The sequence below is a fragment of the Anser anser genome, assembly GCF_964211835.1.
Source record: "Anser anser genome assembly, chromosome: 1".
NCBI classification, from domain to species: domain Eukaryota; kingdom Metazoa; phylum Chordata; class Aves; order Anseriformes; family Anatidae; genus Anser; species Anser anser.
The window spans coordinates 64334040-64355434 of NC_139720.1; the positions used below are offsets into that span (position 1 = coordinate 64334040).

Genomic DNA, 21395 nt, shown 5'->3' on the forward strand with positions numbered 1-21395 from the left:
GAGTTTCTAATGAGACCTGTATGATTTAAACATTAAACTTGTTTTAAAACACTAGTAATTCTAGACATGCAGAGAGCAGACAGCACACTATGTTGCTATTCTGTATTTGGACATAGTAGCGTTTAGCTAGGGAGGTCTTGCAGATCTGATGACTCTTACAAACCCATGAGTTTAGGCAAGCATAAGGAATATGTTTATAACTTAACACTTGTCATAGCCAACGCTCATTTATAATGTTATAGAAATAACAGTCTTCTAGTCTATTTCAAGTTCACGTCAAATTGCATGAAAGATAATATATGTTGCATCCGGTAATGTTAAAGGATATTACGGTATCTGACAATTATCTCTGTTCTTCTCTTGATTATATGGCTTGTGGAAGAGCAGATCCACATAGAAATCTTGTTCGTGTGTAACTGAAAGCATAATTTTCAAACTCAGGTGTCTAAATCCCTAATGCTTGTTGTACGCAGTAGTTTATCTGCTTGGCCTGGTTTCAGGAAGGGTGCCACAAAAAGATTAAGTAGAATCATAAGCTAGCTCAAGTGGGAAGGGACCCCAGGACGTTTCTAGTCTAGCCTCCTGCCCAAAGCAGGGCTGGCTCAGACCAGCTTAATCAGGGGTTTACCTGGCCAAGTCTTGAAAAGCTGAAGAGGAGAAAGCCTGCACAACCTCAGGTAACGTGTTCCACTGTTTAACTGCTCTCATGATGGAAAAAACATTTCCTTCTGTCCTGTTTGGCCTGTTATTCTGTTTCATCTTGTGCCCTTTTGCTCTTGGAAGAGCCTGGCTGTCTTCCTGGTAGCCCCCTAATTGGTATTGGCAGGCTGCTGCTAGATCCCCCGGAGCCTTCACTTCCACAAGCTGAACAAGCCCAGTTCCCCCCATCTCTTACTGCAGGACATGTACCAGTGTGCAGAGATGGTTGCCAGACTCATTTCAAGTGCTGCATCAAAAAGAAAATTGTACGTGGGGACATGTAAAGCAGCTAAATGGGGAAGACCACTGAAGCCTGTAACAGCAAAGGGCACTTAAACAATGCTAACCCCACTGGCAAAGCTGTCCTTCTCCTTGTTAATGTAACCCTGGGTTTGTCATGTTGATGGTAAATGCAGCTTACGTTGTCCCGAAACATGCGTGCAGATTTACTGTGTTCTCCTGTTAGCCTCTTCTAGATGTGTAACTTACTGCCATACCGTTACCTTGTGCTTTAAAAAAAAAAAAGAAAACAAAGAACTTCCAACACTGCAATTTGGAACACTATATTCTTAGATTTGAAAGTTTAATGTGTAAGTCTTACTAAATCTTTCACTTCCAGAGCTTAAGACTGCTGTCTTATGGGTTTGTTACTAGCATAATTTTACTGGAATTGGTTTCAATTCAGGTTAAATCGGTCATTTTTAATAAATGTTTAGGAGTGTTGGGGTGAAATGGGAGATGAACATCATGTATGCACTTACCACTTCATATTCTATATTGTACTTGGGTGTTGTAAATTCTTGGGTGACCATGCAGAATGTTTATGTATTGTTTTGAATATTGAGGTTTGTAAGTCTTCTGTTTGGATATTTCTGAAAACTTGTTAAATTATATTTTATAACATCTGAATGTCACATGTACAGCTGATTGTTCATAAACTTTCTATTTCATAACCATTGGTTTTATGAGCGAGTGCCACCTAATACAACTTTTTCAGTTAAAAGCTTTTACCCCCCATCATCTGGTATTTGGATAGTTGGAGAGCATTATGTTCCATTCTTTGGTTTTTAGTTCCCCATCACTGCTTATTAAGTAGTAAACTGCTCAAGATTATAGTTCCTGCAAGGCTGCTCTGAAAACACTGGGTTTTGCTTCAAGTTGCTATACTTAGAGCCTCTCACAGTCTCCTCTAGGTGTTCCTCCTTGAGCAGGGGGCTGAACCAGCCAGCCTCCAGAGGTCCCTTCCAACCTCAACCATTCTGTGGTTCTGTTCAGGAAAGTGACAGAAGGAAAGATTTCTTCAACCCCTGTCCTTTTCCCCTCATGATAAGTTGTCTTTTTTTTTTACTCTTGCAAAGTTAGGGAATGTAGCCATTTGAATGTTCTCTCTCTAAAGGAGTGTTATCCTATGGCTATCTAATCATGCCAGGTATTTTAAACTTCTACTGTGGCTACAGGTCAAGGAACATGTTTTAGACTCCTAAATAACCACTCCAACAGCTTCAAGGAAGAATAGATTTATTTTAGAGGGAAGGGGGAAACACAAGTTAGTTACTTGGACATTCAGAAGAGATATCCAGAAACAGAGCAAGGCACTTAGAATTGAGTATACTGTAAGCTAATAATCTAGCAGAGTTATACAAAGGACAATAAATTTTTCTGTAAAGTGTTAAAGCAGTGCAGTAATCTTTCAGCTGCCACCTTCCTCTCTCCCCACAGTGGTATACTGAACGTCTAAAACATCTCACAGTAGTGTCAAGGAGTGAGACTACCACATGAATTAGACAAAAAACATCAAGCATGCAAACTCTGAAGTATAATTTCTCTTTGGATTTGCACTTCAGCAGGTCTCATTGAAGAAAGTTTGCATGTAGCTTTTCCCTCAAATAACTCCAAAGCCTCAATGAACATGACTGAAATCACTACAGTGAAGGAACAGTAATCTACTTGGCATTAACAGGTGTGTTCCATGTTTAATTCCCATTTTCATTTTATATACTTACAAAAAAGCCACCTAAGTGAGACAACATTGATTAGAAAGCCAGCTTTAACAGCTTTCTAAGCTATTTGATGAGGGCTGATAACTCCAGACGATACTTGATGTTAATCCATTGTTTTCCTGTCTGGTATACTCAGGAAGTGAATATTCTATCACTTTGTGGAGCTGGTTGTGAATGCTGTGGCTTAAAAACTGATACCTGCCAGGGTCACCAATCAGCACTTCAGTTTCATGCATCCTGATGCATTTCCTCAGCCAGCGATGAAGACCGTCAGCAAGCTGTTCATCATAAAACATATCGCCCAGCACAATGAGGTCCCACTTGCCAGCGTCCGAGTTAATGATATTCTTAATGGCGATGGGGAAGGGATCCAGGTGGTTCAGTTCGCAGTTCAACCTCATTGCCATGCCTGCAACTGAAGAAAAGTCCCAGAGTAAAAAAGTTTTAGGATTCTGCCATTCAGACCCCTTGCAAGTTTCTTTGAAGCATTTTTCAATTTCATTTCTTAAATATCTGTTTATCCAGTCTAGGGGGTTCCACAGCTTTCATTATGGGTCAAAATCTAGCATGAAGTGATGGAATTTTATCACCACATCACAACCTAGGGAAGTACTATCCGTACTGGAAACCAAGGGCAGTCCAGGAATCAAACTAGAATAGCCCTCTGTCTCAACCTATGAATATACTTCCTCCCTAATTGATGAGTAATCAAACTATGAACAAACTGAATTCAGAAGTCATTTAAGGGAAAACAAAACCTGCAGGAAAAAGGCAAAATGCAGGCCCTAACATATGAAACTGCAGGAAAAATGCTATGGTCCTACAGAGGAACCAGCTTGCCACCTACACTTGGGATTCTCTTCCAAAACTGCTGCGATGGTGTATGGGACATGTCTGACAGAGACTTTGTTCACTCTGAGAAGCTATGCAGATTCCTGGTGCAACCCAGCTTCTAACACTGGCAAAATCCATTCATCTTTTTAGCACTCACTGAACTCTGTTTGGAAACTGAATTTCTGCCAAGTGAATCAAAGAAAAGTCAGTGTTAAACACACTTTAAAAACAATAAAGGTCTTTACAGAGAGATGGGAAAAGAAGGCCTTACTAGGGTCAATGTCATTAGCAAGGACTTGAGATGCACCACTCATCACAGCAGCTATCGCTGTTGCTCCACATCCACTTCCAAGATCCAAAACAGATCGCCCCTTAACAACGCGTGGGTTATCTAGAATATACCTGGATTTAAAAGAAAAGCTGTTAGTGCAATACACAAGTTATGCAGGCTTCTCAGGTTTGCATTATGCTGCGTAAGACTTTACTTCATACATGTAATGAAGCGTGGTATCTTAAAGGATGCTTGTCCCACATACGCCTTGTGGTACAGAGCTCCTTATTTGCCTCTGCTGATAGAAAAATCAAGAACCACTGCCCTTCTTTACTCCTCTCCCCACCACCCCCATCAGGAACAGCAGGTGGAAGCCTAACAGGAGTGTCAGGTGTTGATGGCACCGAGATCCCAGCACAGCTGTATTCAGCTTCCCAGGAACCCAGACTGGGAGCACAGAAGACACCCTACCCTTAGACTACAACAGTGGCTCCAGGCGCTGCATGATGGCAGCAGGGAGGTGAGGACCAGGACTGAAGATAGAGAATACCCTGATCAGGTACCCACAAGACACAAGGAGGAGCTGACATCCCATGCCCCTTGTCCTCCCTTTCATCACAAGGGATCCTACCAGGGAGTTGGCGCACACAGCTTGGTGCTTGAGCTGGGGTTATGAGACCAGTGAGTGAAACAGGTTTCGTTTTAATGAAAATAACTTTTCGCTATGAGGTCTGACATAGAGCTTTGTCACGCTGTTACCACCACTTTGCCCCGTTATTTGCTACTTTTCAGATGTTCTGTTTATGAGGGCACCCGGGAAAGACCTTTGTGCAGAGAGGCTCAGCAGTCTGGCAACTGCCCCCTGCCCCATGAACCCTCCTCCTCTGAGGCCAGCTGATAGTTTGCAAACAGGGCAAAGGACAGGGTGGGACCTCCATGGAAGTCCTGTTTCCTCTGTCTAGGGGCTGTGCTTGGATTTGCAATGGCATTCCTGCAGTAACGTGTAGAGAGCATGGTCTGGCCCAAGCGCGGCAAGCGCTGCGTTTCCAGCCGAGTGCTTCTCAAGTTTCCCCTAATGACTGCGGTGACTTAGGGCAGCCGGAACCGAGTGCGTCCCCTGGCAGGGACACGCCACGTTACGCAGCAGCAGAGACTGCCGGCTGCCATGCTGGGATAACAAGGCATCTTACGTTACAGAGAGGGGTAGCTTGAAACAGGAGACTCCTGATGTGGAAACGCCAACTGTGAAACAAGCACGGTTAAAGAAAAAGTATGTTTTCAGGTTCCTGGTTTTGTTTTACTTTTTCAGATTACACAGCTAATTTCTGACATGCCCAATGCGTCAAAACAAGGGCATAAGCAGTAAGACAATCAAGTGGTGAAATGCCAGATGATTAGTATTGCTACCCAAATATCAGGGCACATAAATTGTATAATAACAAGATATAGAGATTACCTTATCTTATTCAATCTTGCACTGTTTAGAAGCATCCTAATTTGTCTAAATGGCAGGATAATCAACAATTTAACTGCACAACCCATCTTTTTCCTGGCTGAAAGTGCCTTCCTATTTACACTTCCCTGCAGAAAAACAGTAAAGCCCCAATTCAGATCCTCCCATTTCATCTATGTAAGAGTATCTGACAGTTTGTACTTCGTTATAATTAATATTTTTTCTGCTACTCAAAGTAAGATATTTAATTTTACAGAAGAAGAGAACTCTAACTAGTTCCTGGGAATCAGGAATATCAGCAACATTCAAATGCATTTCTATAGTAGGTGGCAAAAATAAAAGTGTGGCTTCTGATGTGATTAGAAGACAGTCAGTAAGGCTTGATAATAAGGCTGCTGAAATCCTAAAGGAAGAGACTGACTCAGGCTAGCCAGCACTCCAAGTGCATCAGCACAGACCTACTTTTCTCAGCTGACTAGACATACATCCACTCTCCTGTCTGTCTCCAACAACAACAGCAGCAACAGCAACGTGTCAGCACAAAACAGCCATCCTTCTGTTAGGAGTGACAACGGGTGATAGAACTAAACGCCCTGCTAGGTTTTGATGGCAAATGCACAGCTCTTCCACAGATCCAAATTCAGCCCTGTGGTCAACGCATGCAACTCCGTGGAAGACAACAGATTTCAGTATAAGAGCTCTTAGCTACTCTACATACAGCAGGTACTGAAGCTTTGCAGCCAACCAGAAGAGATTGCTTCTATCCTGTATAAGCAGAGAGGAGCATGGATGACGTGCTCTCATACAACGCAACTACATATCAATATAAATCACTACAGCCAGAGACAGGCCTGACCTCCTGGCCAGCATCAGACTGGACCAAGCATTTTCAGCGATGTGTGCTGCGTACCTGGACAGGGCTTGGCCTCCTGGCCAGTAAATTGCCCAGAACGGGTCCCCGTAAGGCCACAGGTCAGGCTTTTCCCTCCAGAACCTGCAGCGAGGGGTGAGGAGGCGCAGTCGTATCTCCGGCGTGAGGTGTCCGCTGCTGGTGACCTCCGTGTTCTCCTCCAAAAACGCCCTCACCTCGGGGTCCAAAGTCCTGCCAGCACTCCAGTGGCGGCAGCGCTTCCAGCGCAGCAAGGGGGCTCCCCTCCTGCTCCTCCAAGCCCTGGCCAGGGCGTTCTGCCTGCCCAGCAGGAGCCGCCTCCAGCTGCGGAAGGCCATCTCTCCCCAGGGACAAGCCCTCCCCAGGACAGCTCGGAGCACAGCTTATCTGAGACGGACGACGAGGCACCTTGAAGGAAACTCACAGGACGCTGTTTTTCATAGTGACAGATAATGATTCCTGAAAGGGAAATAACGCTATGTAAGTGATGTTGCCATGACTATGCATGTCTATGCACCACCAGGGCTTTAGGAAGCAGAGGTTCCCGTGTTGTTGTGCTGTCACGAACTTGTGTCTTGCCCCTGCCCCGGAGAGCCTTCGAAGCCTGCAGGAAGTGGTACATAAGGAAGGAGCTGTCACAAGACCCACTGGGGAGAATGCTATAAACATATTCAGTGAGAAACAACCAGTTAGCGGGAAAGCCAACAGCCAAAAATTAAATGTGCAGCTTTTTAACATCTCCTTCCCTCCACCTTGAAGATACATGCAAAGCAGGCTACTCCCACTTCAGTTTCTTCCATTGAATCTTCAGGTTTTGCAGTAGGGCTTTGGCATTACAGGACCCATGGACATGACAAAGGCTATCAGTACATTTTCTGAGAGACACCACTAATTACAAGTTTTATAAACGTGGTGAATTTATGCAAAAGCATCTTTTTACACTAAAGGCAAGCAATTAAAGGACTTCCTCAAAAGACATTCCTCAGGTTTGTCAGGCTGCCAGCTCGAAAATGAAAAGCAAGCCCTTGCACTGATCTTAATCAGAACACTTTAATTGGTTGCATTTCAGTCTGCATTTTAAAGGATCACTCTTAATGTACAATGGTCTCACATGGATGCTCTCAGGTGCACGAGAAAGCAGACTTCCACCGCTGTAGCCCACGCCACCTGAGAAACTGCATTAACGTGCCCCGAGCTAACTCAAGAGAAACAGAATCCAGCACATTCCCCAAAACTGTCTTTAAAAGATGAAACGTTCAGATTGGACAAGCTCATGCTCGGGGGTCTTCTGACTGCTTAAGGCTGGTTTTTGAGTCAAAAACAGTGAAGCAAAGGAGCGGGGAAGCACGGCCTCTGTTAGCAAACCGGGCCACAGACAAAGGAGAGCCGCAGCATTCAGCTGAGCAGTGTGTGAAGCGCACTTTGTGTTTCAGGGCTTCACTTGTCCTTTTTTTGCCCACATCTTCAGCAAAAGCTCCTATGTTTTCTGTCGTGCGAGCATGGCTTTTGCTTTAGTTTTAGTTTGATTGCTTACTGATACCTTAGGCTGTGCACCGAGCTCCCCCAACGCGTGCCATTTAGGTTGCCAGCCCAGCCAAATCTTGGCTTTAATCACTGGCTGAAGGCTTTTGTATTTTCATTACAAGCAAACACCTGTGACAACGTTTTGCATTTCCCCACATCTGAGAACGCCATTCAGCAGAGTCCACGCAATTAACGAGCGTAATTAACGAATAAGACATTCCTCTCCAAGGCCGAGCCACATAATCCCCATCTGCCTGGGGGAAGCACGAAGCCACCCGCCATCAATCAGGGACACAAATCCTGCCAGCGAGCGCTGCACGCTGCTTTCCCCATTAACTGCTGCACATTAATTTTATGTACAGCACGCGGGGCCCCGTACCCGAAAGGCCGAGGTTCAATCGCGACAGGGCCGCGACAGGGCCGCGACAGGGCGGCCCCCTCTCTCCCTCCCCCCCCCCGCGGCGGGGCGAGGCGGGGCCGAGGCCGGGGCCTGCTGCGGGGCGCTGCCGGCCGCCACCTACCTGCTGCCGCCGCCGCTCGGCTCCGCTCCGCCCCGCTGCGCCGGGGCCGGGCCGGGCCGGGCCGGGCTGTGCCGCCCGCCCTTAAAGCGGCAGCGGAGGGAGCGGGCTCGGCGCCGGGGGGGCTCGGCTCCAGGGCCGCCGGTGCCCCGTGTCGTGATACGTGCCGAAACGAGCATCCTCTGTCCCTCAAGCCAACAGCATGGCTGCTGCGCTGAGAGCCCCCTCGCTTCTCTTCCACCCCAAACGCCACAGCAGGGGCGTGAGGGAGGGTGTCTTAAATCGCCATTTCGTTGCAGGTGCTCCCTGCAGCGTTCACACAGCTCTGCTCTCGACAGTCACCTGACAACCTACGAATGGCTCTGTTTCCTTCAGTGCTTTTTAAAATTTATTTATTTTGAGGCAATAAAGTGTGTTTTCACCAGGCAGCAACTGCGGCTTGGAATCAAACCCTCGTATCCCATCCTTCCCCAGCCACGTTCCCCTACACACCAGAAGAATTTCTGGGTTCCCCGCTGCATGGTTGGGTGCCACAGCACCACGAAGGCTTACCCACAGGGGCTGCCTTTGCTTCGTTGATGACCTGGCCGGATCCGGCTAAAGGACACAAGAGGCCCCAGTGGGGAATAGAAGCAGCTTCTGACAAGAAGAGCAGCAAACAAGGCTTTCCCTAGCTTCCCCGTGGCACAAAGCGTCCCAGATTTCACGTGCTGCTTTCTGAAAAGGCTCCTGTGTGGTGCCTGAGGTGATGCCACCAGCCCTGCGGCTCTCCAGGTGCCAGGTTAAGGGCAGATCGCACAGCCGAAACCTGGATCTGCCCCGATCGCCTGGGTTATGAGGCCATCTAGTGACCTGCGGGCTCCATACACGTGAAGCGTGCTCGCCAGGGTGCAAAGCAAGGCCTTTTATTTTATCTTCCATGAGTGCCCAAGGAAGGTGGCCCCGGTCCGCTGGGCTGCCAAGAGGCCAGGGTGCAGCCGGAGAAGGCCAGGGCCCAGCCAGAAGCTGGTGTCTGTTCACCACATGAAGGGGCTGTAGGGCTATTTGCATGTCTTTCACTTGTCTGCATATGGCTGTAAAGCAGGAGTCGCCCCTCATCTTTTTAGACGTCAATATCAAAGTGTGGCCTAGGCGCAGGAAGGACATTATTTCTTGGAGCCATTAGGGTGAACTGTGAGGTTTCAAAGGTCTTGAATCTTTCAGCAGCTCTTGCTGGTCTGCCCCAGGGAGGGAGACACTGAAGGCACTTGTGATACCCAAAGCTGTGCAGAAAACATGCAATTCAAGACAGGTCCTTGTGCCCTGTAGGCACTCACCACTACGCTAGGAATAAAGAGCTCAGTACTGTAATAGAAGAATCACTATCAACATCAGCTCAGGATGCCTTATTAAGCTGTGATAATGACTTTATCACATAATACACCTCTGCCTTGTACATTTTGTTTTATGGCTGAGAAGAGACTTGCAAAATACTGCTGATGCTCTTAGAAGGTTCTCAGAGAAACCTCACAGGAAAGCCTTTTCACTTTGATCTTCACTCTCCAGGCGTTTTAACAAGTAACTTCTCAGGCCTAGTTTTTCTGAACTTCCAGTACATGGTATCGCTCAGCAGCTATTTGAACCTCAGTGAGGTCACTGCTCTCTAATACAGAGCAGCACCCCACTGAGGCAGTTCAAAAAACCCTTACAGACTCCAAGCATGACATTAAAAGGCTCTGATACCAATGATAGCTGCCAGCCCTCTTGCAAAAGTCTGGGTAAACCACTTAGACTTTCAGGACATGCTCGTGCTGATTATGTCAGGAGAGGATCACCACCCATCCCTGTGAGAAAAAAAAAAAAAAAAAGAAAGAAAGAAAAAAAAAGTTTCATTTCCTAAGGCTTTTTGCTTTAGTTTAGATAGTGGCATCTTGAAAATTTCTGCTGATCAAATGCATGATGTAGTTTGCAGCCAGCTAACGTAACTATGCTGGAATTTGCTCTGAGGACAAGGACAACTTTAATCACAACAAAACATTGATCTGATAGATGGTGGAGGAGCGCAACTCTTTCAAAGAGGCAGTTGTAGAATAACACAAAAGGGACTCCTGTGTGTCCAAGGGAATTAGTGGATTACTGGCTGATGATAAAACCGCCTGAGACCCTGGGGAAATCTTGTCTGAACCAATTAACAGCAAAAACAAATGGAACTGTCCGAGAACAGGGAAAAAGGGAAGACAGAGAAGAGCTGCCTTCATGTTAAGGAACCCATGACTCATGAGACATTGCAGGTACAAAGGTTAAGCTCAAGGGAAGAAAGACCTGCAGCACAGCAGCCAGTTGATAACCCCAGCTTATTCCTTTTCTCCTGCCTTTTAAAACTGAATCTACAGCCCCATTTTCCAGAGCTCTTCTTGCGAGGCCAACTGCCATCGTTCACTTCAAAAGAAGGACCTCAGTGGGAATTCACAGAAGGGAATATGGATTCATTTGGAGTGCTGTTGATTTCTAAAAAGCCTCCCAACAACTCAATATCAACAGTCAAGGGGTTTGCACATCAGGATCAATTTGTGGTTAGCTAGAGGCTGCAGAAACAGGTCATTATCAAAATACAGCTGGCACATTAGCTAGTGGCTAAGGGAAAATTGAAGTTGAGAGCACTAGCTAGGTAAGGGAGAGGCAATTCAATTATTCTGTTGTGCCTTCAGGTACAATCCACACCTACTCATTTCAGAATCACTGCATCTTTTGCATTTGAGGAATAGCTAGCCTGACAAAACAAATCATACATTATATACAGTACGTCCTGAAAGCATTATGTGGTTTTTTTTTCATACGTTTACTTGTCCCTATACCTTCCAGCTGCATTGGGTTAGGAGAAGGAATGAGCAACAGCTGGCAAAGATAAAGGTATCAGGTGCAGCCTGGCATGGGATGGAAGCAGGGGAGCATGCAAGGTATAGCTTTCTATGGGGTGAAATAAGCAAAAGCTACATTAATCCGTCCCTCATGCTAATGTAGGCTTAGTCTTTCTGAGATGAGGTGTTCTTGCAAGAGTCACAGAGGTAAGACCAAGAAGATGAAAACTCTAATTTCTAACATCATCTCCAATTTTGCCTTTGCCTGCATGCACAGTTAAAGTGCAATTGGTCTCAGTTGTTTGCTCATGTTCATGCACAGCCAGGCATGGGACCGTTTATGTAGTATAGACAAAGCCTCAAAAGACACATGGAGTCAGATGGTTTGTGCTTTTCTTTGTGTTCACTGCTCTTCAGAGAGTATTGTACCTTGCTGATGCAGCTGTGTGCTGGTCCAGATTTGGCTAACTGCTCATGTAAGCGTGTTGTGGGGATACTAATTTTGATATTAAAACTGGAGGATGCATATTTTTAAGGGTGCTTAAACTCTATTTTTTAATAGCTGAAGTCTCCTTGAAATACTGAGACCTTGACTCAGGTGGGGTATATTGTGATAATCAGCTAGCCTGAGTGAAGTCTCATTGTGTTGGAAACTTGGGCAGAAACCAGCTGAACCTGACGAGCATATCTGCAGTTAATGAATGTGTCCAGAGCTGTGTTGTGTACACACAGGTATGCTGGTAGTTCTGGTTGGACAGCAAGAAGGTTTCCACACAGGCAGCATCTAAGAGGAAGCAACCATGATGTTGGCAGAGCCATTTTGGGGTGACATAACTGCCTGTGTTAGTACTCCCAAAGAATGGCTGGTGGGGGATAGTTAGCAGTGGGTTTGTTCACAGCTCCCTTCTGTCATCCACACTGAATGGTCCCTGTTGTACTTCTTGCACCACTGTGATGGTACTATGGTCACCTGTAAAAGCTTTTTGGATGCCTGTGCTCTCTCTTGGGTGGCTAGAGCTTTAGGGTTACAGCAGTCTACTGGAAGCTGTTGGGTATCTCAACGCTGGAGCAGGGTATCTCATCTCTGGAACTAGCCTATGGTGGGACAGAGCTCCTGGAGGAAGAAGGAAGGGCTGCAAATAGAGCTGAAGAATGGCTGTGACTGCTGTCACAGCATTTATCTGTGTTTTTTTTCTCTCTTTTTTTATCTTTATTTTTTAATTTTTCTGTGCCATCACATCAGTCTGCACTTCTCTGCAGAGCCCTGAGAAAGGAAGGAGATGAAAGCTGAGTGGAGAGGGGCTGCTCATGCACTAGGGAGCCTCTCCAGCTGGTCTCAAGGCAATCTGTAATTGTCTAAGTCTGCCTGGATGAAATGAAGATGTTTTCCATGTCCTCATCCTTCTTGACTTCCTGCAACAGGAAAATCCATCCTGCCTGCCTCTTCCTCAGGGCTCTGCCTCACATCCTCTCAATGTTTAATGTTCCACGGGTGATCTGTAGATCTCACGATTTCAGACCTTAGCTTTTCCCAGAGATGTCAAACAACAGTGCTAAGCCAATGTTTCATCTGGAGCAAGAGAACACGACTGCAGCCTGGATCATAATGCAGCCAATGTTTCCCAAGCTTACCTCTCCTTCTTGCCAGGTGGGCTCTGTTCAACAGTGTGTTCAAACCCATGACTAATTCATTCTCTCTTCTCCAGGCAGTGCTCCAGCATGCTCCAGAAATCAACCCTGATGAAGAAGTACATTTGACTGTCTGATTTTTAAGGACCATGCTAACCGATGCCAAGGATAAGGTAGGGTAGACAAATAAAGATTTCAAGGAGCTGCATCAGTTCTCTGGAGCCAGCTGATTCAGTATTTCCCCAGTACCAGAGAACTACACAGAATGTTTTCATTTCCCACTGGTGCTAGAGCCTGGCATCAGCTGAACTCTTCCTTTCACCTTCTACATGGTAGTCTGCCAAACATTTGGATTCTCGCAAGGATCTGGGGACAGAGGAAATGATGGAGATCTGAGGCAGATGCAAGACAGGCGGTGTTTATTCACTAGAGAGTTCCTACAGGAAACTGTTCACGTTCAATATGCCTCCTCTTCTGGTTGATGCTTGCTATGACGTTTTGGGGGAGTTTCAGGTTCCTGAAGCAACTTAGTTGTGACTCAGGGTCAAGCTGTGTCAGGACCTCTGCTCTTTGGTGTTTTGCACTAGTGTCTAAATTGTCTTAACAAATGATCCCGCTGTGGGGATGCCCAGAGGAATGGAAATATAGCTCCCCTGCAGCCCCAGCCAGCTCACTCACGTGATGAATATGTTGGAGCTTAAGTTCAACATGACCAAGCGGAGAAGAGCTACTACTTATTCACATGGAGGCATCAGAAGGTCTCAAGGAGATTGGAAAAGGTCTCAGCATTTGGACCTGTTGTCAGTTTTCAGTGATATGCTACAAAGAGTTACTTCCCCTGGCTTTCCCATCCATACTTAGTCATGCAGGTATAACCTCCAAAATGTGGTTTGCACCCTTTTTCTTAGAATAAAGGAAACTTGACGTTTTTGTATCAGCAGGTTTGAAATGCACACCAGGCCAGATCCATGGAGGTTTTTTACAGAATAGTTTAAACCGGCATTAGCCCACATAAAATGGCATTGTGCTTCAGACCTCTCCAGGCTAGCTCAGTGCACCAGCAACGCGCTGCAGCTTTCTTCATAGAGTAATAGAATGACTTTGTTTGGAAGGGACAGTAAAGACCACCCCCTGCCGTGGGCAGGGACACCTCCCACCAGTCCAGACTGCCCAAAGGCCCATCCAGCCTGGCCTTGAACACCTCCAGGGATGGGACAGCCACAGCTTCTCTGGGCAGCCTGTGCCAGTGCCTCATCACCCTCACAGGGAAGAATTTATTCCTAATATCTCATCTAAACCTACCCTCTTTTAGGTTAAAGCCATTACCCTTTGTCCTGTCATACCACTCCTTGACCAGGAGTCCCTCCCCAGCTTTCCTGCAGGCCCCTTTAGGCACTGGAAGGCTGCTGTAAGGTCTCCTCGGAGCCTTCCCTTCTCCAGGCTGAACAACCCCAGCTCCCTCAGCCTGTCTTCACCGGAGAGGTGCTCCAGCCCTCGATCAGCCTTGTGGCCTCCTCTGGACTCTCCAACAGGTTCATGTCCTTGTGCTGGGGGCCCAGAGCTGAATGCAGGGCTCCAGGTGGGGGGGTCTCATGAGATACCTTCGTGGCAGCAGAGGAGACGGTGCAGAGATGCCTGGGTGGGCTTGGGGGCTGGCTCCCAGCAGGGCTGGACTCTCCAACTACACACAGAGCTGCTCAGCTACCTCCTGTCACAGCCCCAGGGCTCCTCACAGCACACCCAGCCTGGGAGCCTCCTGTCTCGCTCTGGCTGATCTCACAGCTCTGTTTCTAACAGCTGAGAGTCGGGTCTCGTGCAAGCAGCTGCACCCAGTTCCAATGGAAACAGCAATGTTGCTGTGACCAACACAGTGACTGTGCCTGGCACCAAAGGCTGCTGCTGCTGCTCTTGCTCTCACCCCTGACGGGCAATGCTGAGCACTGGGAAGCCAGTGCCCCTGGTTTAGCTTGGGAAAAACTCCTGGGATTGCCCCCTAACTCTTGCATTTTGGCCTGCGGGGAGGCACTGAGCCTATTGCCACATCAGAGGGTGTTAAATGCTCCCACCCGCAAAGGATGTGCCTGACAGGAACTGCTGGAATTGCTCAGCATGGATCCGGTTTTCAGTAAGTTGTGGCTATTGGTTTGCAAGGAAGTCACCCAGAAACATGATCCTCAAGGAGAAGCAAAGTGCTTTGATCTCTCTCCTGCTGTTAGATGTGAGTTCAGGGCTGCACTCCAGTATTTCTAAGCAAAAGCATGAGTGTTGTAAGGCAGAACAGCAGAACTGTCATTGTTAGAAAGAATCCTAAGCAGTAAAGTACTTCAAGGCAAAATATTGTTATCTGCCATGAAATATGAGTGGTGGAGAGATGGCTGAACCCATGGATATAAATGCTTAGATTTCTGCTAAAAACACAAGCTGTAACAGGGAAATTGAAACAGACCCTTTCGTGCTTTGATTTGCAAGAACTGCTTTTAGGCTGATAAAACAACATCACTCCAATGATATGTTTATTGTAACAGCACGCAGCAAAGCAGCAGTCCTTGCTAAACAGTGAAACAATTCAAAATGCATATTCATTTCAGGAAATACTTTTCATCTGTCCTTGATCTCATGTTGTATATTGCCTATGGATTCAGTGGATTTGGATTTCTTTAGCACTCCCTCGGGCTTTCAAGTGTGCTAGGATTCATTGTAACGTAGATGTGGGGTGTCTGGCACTTCTTACTGAATAGGGCTTCAAAGGGAAGTTGGGAAATTGAAATCGGGGAGGTTGAAATCAGACTCTAATTACATTTGTACAGTGGCCAAAGGCAATTTGACAGAGAGTTTATGTGCTGTTTGTGAACAGATCTTTGTCAAGAGGGCATGAAAATATACGGTTGGTTCACGCTCCCCCTGATAGCAGCAGACGTGGGACTGGAAACAAAGATAAAGGAAAAGCCACGATGCTAGCCAGGTACATGTGACAGCCTGAGTGCGTCTTCTCTGAAAGCTTTCCCAGCGCTTCCTGTGGGCAGAAATTCACATGGGTACACTACATGGCAAGACTCCTCGGGTCTTTCCCGAGCAAACGCGTGCTGGGGTCCTGGAGCGCTGTTATCAGGGGAATAAGAGTTTAGAGCTGGGGAAACAAACCCCCAGCGGAGAGCAACCCTCAGCCCAAAACACGCGGCCCCTTTCCAAACAAAGAGGAGAGCTTTGCTCCGCACACCAAACACCCGCCTGGGCTCAGGGCTGCAGGAACGGCATCTGCCAGCACAGCACGGCGCTGCGCTGCGACGCCGGGGCTGCCCACAGGTGCATCTGCCAGCGGGGCCGCCCTGGGGAACAACGGGGCTTTGTCCTGGCAGATGTTAGGGCAAGGGAGAAGCGGCGTTTGCTCCATGCTCCTGGGGGCGGTTGAAGCTGGGGAGCACGCTGACCCGATTACCGGGAGGCTGGCACTTCTGAGCAGCTACGAGGGATTTGGCCAAGGTCATGCGGCAAGGGAGTGATGCTGTCAGAGCTGGATGGAAAGCTGCGTGGGGGCTTTAGCTCGACGCTTACAGCACAACACCTCCATCAGTGCGTGACGTGCTAGTGATTGATGTAAGCAGCGTACTTTGGTGATTGGGTTTTAACTCGGCGTGTGCATCTTCTGTGAGCAAAGAGCAGCAGGCGTACCTCACAGAGCAAAGCGTGGTTTTTGACCTCTGGGTATTGGCACTGAATCATCCGAATTGCAGCGGTTGCACATGAGCCTGCTCCCGACTTGGTGAGGGGGAAAAGGGAAGCCCACCTAATCAGGCGCTTGGCAGGAGGGGGTGCATCTTGCAATCTCAGTGCAAAAATCAAAGGCAAAGAAGTGGAGCAAAACAGCAGGCAGGAGTCACGGATTTTCACCATTCTGGCACAGAATGTGTGGAGGAAAAGGAGGTCCAAAACCGGGGAGCCCAGGCCAGCCCGGACGAGGAGGTGCCCCTTCGGCAGAGGGCTGAGCTGTGAAGCCAGGCCTGAAGAATGAAGACAGGCTATGTATCCCCATCCTTGCCTGTGCTGTAGGATCAGTTTCCTGAAATTGGGCTAGGTGCACTTGCCAAGGAGGTGGAAAATACTGCAGGTTTTTTGAGAAGAAAGCATGTAGGGCCAGTGGTGGGATGGAGGGGGAAAGAAGGTGCAATCAGCTATTAAATCATTTTGGTTGCCTTGTGAAACCTCTCCCCCGAGGATCCTGTCTAAAAGCAGATAAGAGTTGAATGTGTCTAGATGTCTTTGCAATGTAAAGGGCACATATGTGATGGATGTACATAAAATGAATAAAATGGAATTGGCTACAATAGAGAATTAAACATTTTAAATCTTTAAACTGTAAATCACAGAAGCTTCAGAGATCCTGTGGCAGAGATGCAGGGAAGCAGTCATCTTTTCCTTTGTTATCTATAATTCTGCTATATGAATAATAATTACACAGTGTGACAGAGGAAAGCTGTGTGCTTTTATTCAGGCTTAATCTGTATAGATATGAGGCCAGTATAGAAGACGAGCTACTTGCTTTAATGGTATTATAATTTGATTTAATATTAGAATATGTGCCTGCAGTATCTGCTGTCTAAGTAACAACAAATTGTGCTGGAGGAAATGTTCTTTGCTTTATGTCTTATGGCTAGTGATCTGGTGTGTTTGGTTTTAACGCCTCAGGCAGCAAATACCTTTCCAAGGTTTTAAGCAGTCTTCTTGCATAAGCTCAAAGAATCAAAACTGCTTTATGAACCTTCCTGTAAGATCTGCTGCTGTTGGTTTTTCTCCCTGCTTCTGCTGTGAGCTCTTCTCTGCTTTGAGCCTGGGATGGTTTTAGTGTCAGTCTTAAAGTCCATTCTTATAAGCTGCCTGTTCCTTTCAGCTAATTATTTGCACTCTGCTTCTCGTGAAGTAGCTCACAGTGCTGCAAACAGCTCAAATGAAAGTAAGCCAAAAGTAGAAAACTTCTTCTGAGCATTGCAAACATTTGTTTTCATCTAATTTGTTTTCCTTCTCTTTCATCCTACCAGATCTCGTGATTGCATCGCTATTAGAGGAAAATAAGAAAGGCTTTCAGTGAAAAATCAATGTGGCTTGGCAGCTGGTAAGGGATCGTATGCAGGAAGCTGTAGAGCTGTGTTAAGTAGTTGAGCAATCCATCAGCAGCAAGCATGATTTTCAATTCATTGAAGAATGCCGAAGAAAATAAAATACGAAGCTAGAGTCCCAGCAAGGAGAAGTGATATAGCCTTCAAATACCAGGGTTTTTCCACCTCTCTGAAACGTTGGGCATTGACTCCTTACAGAAGTAGGACAAGGAACTTGACAGACCTGCAGTCTGATCTTTTATGGCAGATCCTAAGGGCAGGGGGGGCTGACACGCTTGTTAGCATTTGACCCAGTTTAAACTAACAGATCCTGAAAAACAAAGACTTGCTGAGAGATTAAGGAGCAGGAAAGCTGAAACAACTTGATACTGGGAGAAATATTCCCTCCAGCTGAAGACACAAGTACCTAAGGAGGAAGAACAAACCCACCAAGACAAAAATCCTCCCCTGTTGTCACGCTGCTGGAAAACCAGCAGGTGATGGAACGAAGCTGTTTCCATGGGAGAGCAGATTAAAGTAAAAAGGTCCTGGGCAGGTCTGGTCTGTGGGAGGTCTGTGCTATGAAGTTTTTTGCATTCACCCCAATCTGCACTTCAGTCCTACTGTATCCCTGCCCCTTCTGCTCTGGCACTGCTCTGTAATCTGCAGTCCCAGGGACAAGCCTCATCTCCCCAGTATTATTGTCAGCGTGCTTTGAAAAGGGGACATCCAGCCCATCCATTGCCCCTTGCAGAGGGCCATCTCCCTTTGCTGGTGAAAGGAAAAAAATCCTCATAATCCCACTGTTACCTCTGATCATCCCAGATGTGCCTTGCAGCACAACCCTATCAGTCACCTCCTCTTCCCTGGCTGCAGAAAAGCTTCTCCATGGCATGTGCCTGACTGGTGAACGTACGCCACAGATTTTGATGCTCTGGGGCCTCATCCCTGTTATCCGCTCCCTCTACAAGAAGTTCAACAGCCCTTTTGTGGACCTGCCTGTGGCTGCTGTGAAATGTAAGTAATCGGCGCGGCAAATACAGAGGAAGTGTTTGGCTGGTCTCTGAAGCAGGGCAGCCCCTCTAGACAGGCCCTGGTGACCTGCGCAGGATGGGTTTGGATAGTGAAAAGAAGATTAAGACTAAAAAACAAACAAGCAAACAAAACAAAACAAACAAAAAAGCTTAGACTGGCAAAATAGTGCAAAAAATCTAATTAAAGAGGAAAGGGAATTGTGGACCTGGAGGGTCCTGTGCTTTCCTGTGCTGTACAACGTAAGGCACGGTGCATCAGGCAGTGGTGTGTTACACGCAGGTGCCAGTGCATTTCTCTTGCACGCCCTGTGTGGGAAGAATCCATGGCACAGCCGACCACAGGGTGGGCACAAAGCACGGGGTAGGTGCTACGAGCCAAGGAGGCAACTCAACCCTGCTCTGCTGGCCAGGCTTGTTCCACGCAGAGGCAAAGGCCCCAGTGGCCATTCCCTGTGAGCAGTTGCTTATGCCTGGACAGGAGAAGGAAGGGGCTTACCACACACTGGCACGTGTTGCCCTCTGTTTTGTGCTGATGTAGATGAAGAGTGAAAGAAGACAAACGAAAAAAGCAGCTGTAAACGGGTGTCCAGTCTGCCTCCTGGAGTGGAGGAGAGCAGTGCCACTGGGCAGGAAGGTAGAGGGCCATGATGTAACTAAGGTTGTGCGGGCGAGTTCTGAAATTTTAATATCGTCCAGAGAGACTACTGTCAAGCTTACTTTAATTGCTAAAACCTCTTAAAAGTTACCAATTCCTTGAGATGAGAGCCAGGGTGGAAGGAAAAAAAAATAAAATGAAAGTTAAGAAGGGGAGCTACCTGGAGGTGGCACGCAGCATCTGAAGCTAGGCTGGCTTGGAGGGAAAGACTGAGCAGCTCGGATGGAAGGGTCGAGATGGGAAAAATCCAGGCCCAGGGACATAAAGTGGCGTACCAGAGCTAGGCACATGCGGTGCAGCTGAGTCTGCTGGCACTGTGAAGGAGCTGGGTGGCCTCGTTGGGATGATGTTCCCAGAAGATCCGTCTTATAAGGAATCATCATTGCCCATGTGAAACTCCTGCAAGAGCGTCTGTGGGAGCTGTATATACAGGAGCAGGAGCTTAACCTTACTGCTGTTCCAGGAAGAGGAGTGGATTTTTGGACCCAGTTTATTGGATTTTAAACCTGTAATCTCATATGCTGCAGTTCATGCCCATGTTTAATGCTATGTGTGTCACTGGTTTTTGAGATTAAAATATCTACTAAGCTATTTGAACAAAAAATGTTGTCCTGTGCAGAAGACAGCTAAACAAAGCCATCTAGAACCGCCCGCTGCCCAAGAACAGATCAGGATTGTTGTGTTAAATGTTGGGTTGCTCTTAGAGGGTGTCCTAACTCGTACATCTTTTACAGAGGCTGGTGAATATCTTATATCTTGGACTTCCCGGAGACACCCGTGCGGTCAGGCCTCCAAAGAGATACCTACAGCAGGAACGGGAGCAATTAGCTTTGAATGAGAGTCAGAGACTGAGCTCTTATCCTGTGACCTACAGCCAACTGAGCAGGTAGATACAAGTTAATAAACAAACCAAACTAAATAAAATAACCTGGCTCTCAGTGCAAAGTCGAGAAAACAACTGGATCCCGGCAAGCTCCTGCGTGGATCTAGCAACGTCTGGTTTGTTTCACTGAGCACTGCAACCACCAGAGGCTGTGACGTGACAGAGGGCTCCAATCTTCTTTTTCCTTGGATATTTTAGTGAGGAAATTGCTTGAGTCCCTGTCTGCTTTCAGTAGACAGGAAGCTGAGACGTGAAAGGGTGTCTAACTTGTTACTTCAAAGGGAAGAAGACAGTGAGAGATGCTGTTGAGGATTGCCAACAGGTGGGAAGGAGCAGTTCTTCCCTCTGCCTCTGCATAATGGCCTGCGCTGCAGGTGAAATAACAAGTTCTTTGTGGGCATTTCCTACACCAACACCATCATCAAAGGGGTTTGTTGAGTAAGGACAAATATAGATCAGAGTGTGTGGCTCATGCTGCAGAGAGGTAACTGAGGGAGATCATAAGAGTCCACAGTAAGCAAGGGATGAGACTGATGATTGCACGCTGCTCAGACCAGGAGTAGTAAGTGAATTAAGGGAAGAATGAAATTGCACATTGAATTCTGCGACACCCTCCTTAAAATACGCAGGTAGTGGAAATATCTAGTGTGAGCAGGGCTTTCATGGCTTTGGAGAAGAAGGCTTGGACCTTCAAGAGGTGGTGGAGTCACCGTCCCTGGGGGTGTTCAAGGAAAGGTTGGACGTGGTGCCTGGGGACACGGGTTAGTGGTGACATTGGTGGTAGGGGGATGGTTGGACCAGACGACCCTGGAGGTGTTTCCCAACCTTAATGATTCCATGATCCAAAATCCTACCCTTTAAAAAGCGGGTTGGCTAGTGCTAAGGCGTGGGGTGGCGATAACCAGAGGGCTCGTGGGAACGGGGCTAAAATAACGGGGATTTCTTCCTGGATATGGCAGAACGGGTGTCAAATCCCGGTCAAACGGGCGATGAAGAGACGCTTTAGGACCCCCTCAGACCCCCGGGGCCCTCTCCCCCGTCTCGCCGCCGTGCAGCCCGCTGAAAGCCCTCTCCCCCCG

At 47.2% G+C, this 21395-nt stretch overlaps 1 protein-coding gene and 1 long non-coding RNA gene across 5 annotated transcripts; one reads left to right on the forward strand and one right to left on the reverse strand.

Moving 5' to 3' along the window:
• Positions 1-2200: 2200 nt before the first annotated feature.
• ETFBKMT (electron transfer flavoprotein subunit beta lysine methyltransferase) lies at positions 2201-8955 on the reverse strand. 4 transcript variants are annotated; one of them, XM_083820462.1, is made up of 4 exons: positions 8741-8955; positions 6168-6605; positions 3805-3935; positions 2201-3114 (listed from the first exon to the last, which is right to left on the reverse strand). In XM_083820462.1, the coding sequence occupies exons 2-4, from the start codon at positions 6482-6484 to the stop codon at positions 2747-2749; spliced, it is 816 nt and encodes a 271-aa protein (XP_083676588.1). In that variant the 5' UTR covers positions 6485-6605; positions 8741-8955; the 3' UTR covers positions 2201-2746. The 4 variants fall into 4 exon arrangements, with proteins under 4 accessions (XP_083676588.1, XP_083676585.1, XP_083676587.1 ...); XM_083820459.1 differs by lacking the exon at positions 8741-8955 and adding an exon at positions 8192-8618; XM_083820461.1 differs by lacking the exon at positions 8741-8955 and adding an exon at positions 8050-8176.
• Positions 8956-10051: 1096 nt separating this feature from the next.
• LOC310892596 lies at positions 10052-20158 on the forward strand. Its single transcript, XR_014578243.1, has 3 exons — positions 10052-11232; positions 12732-12827; positions 17688-20158. It is a non-coding gene; the product is annotated as an uncharacterized lncRNA (long non-coding RNA).
• Positions 20159-21395: the final 1237 nt, after the last annotated feature.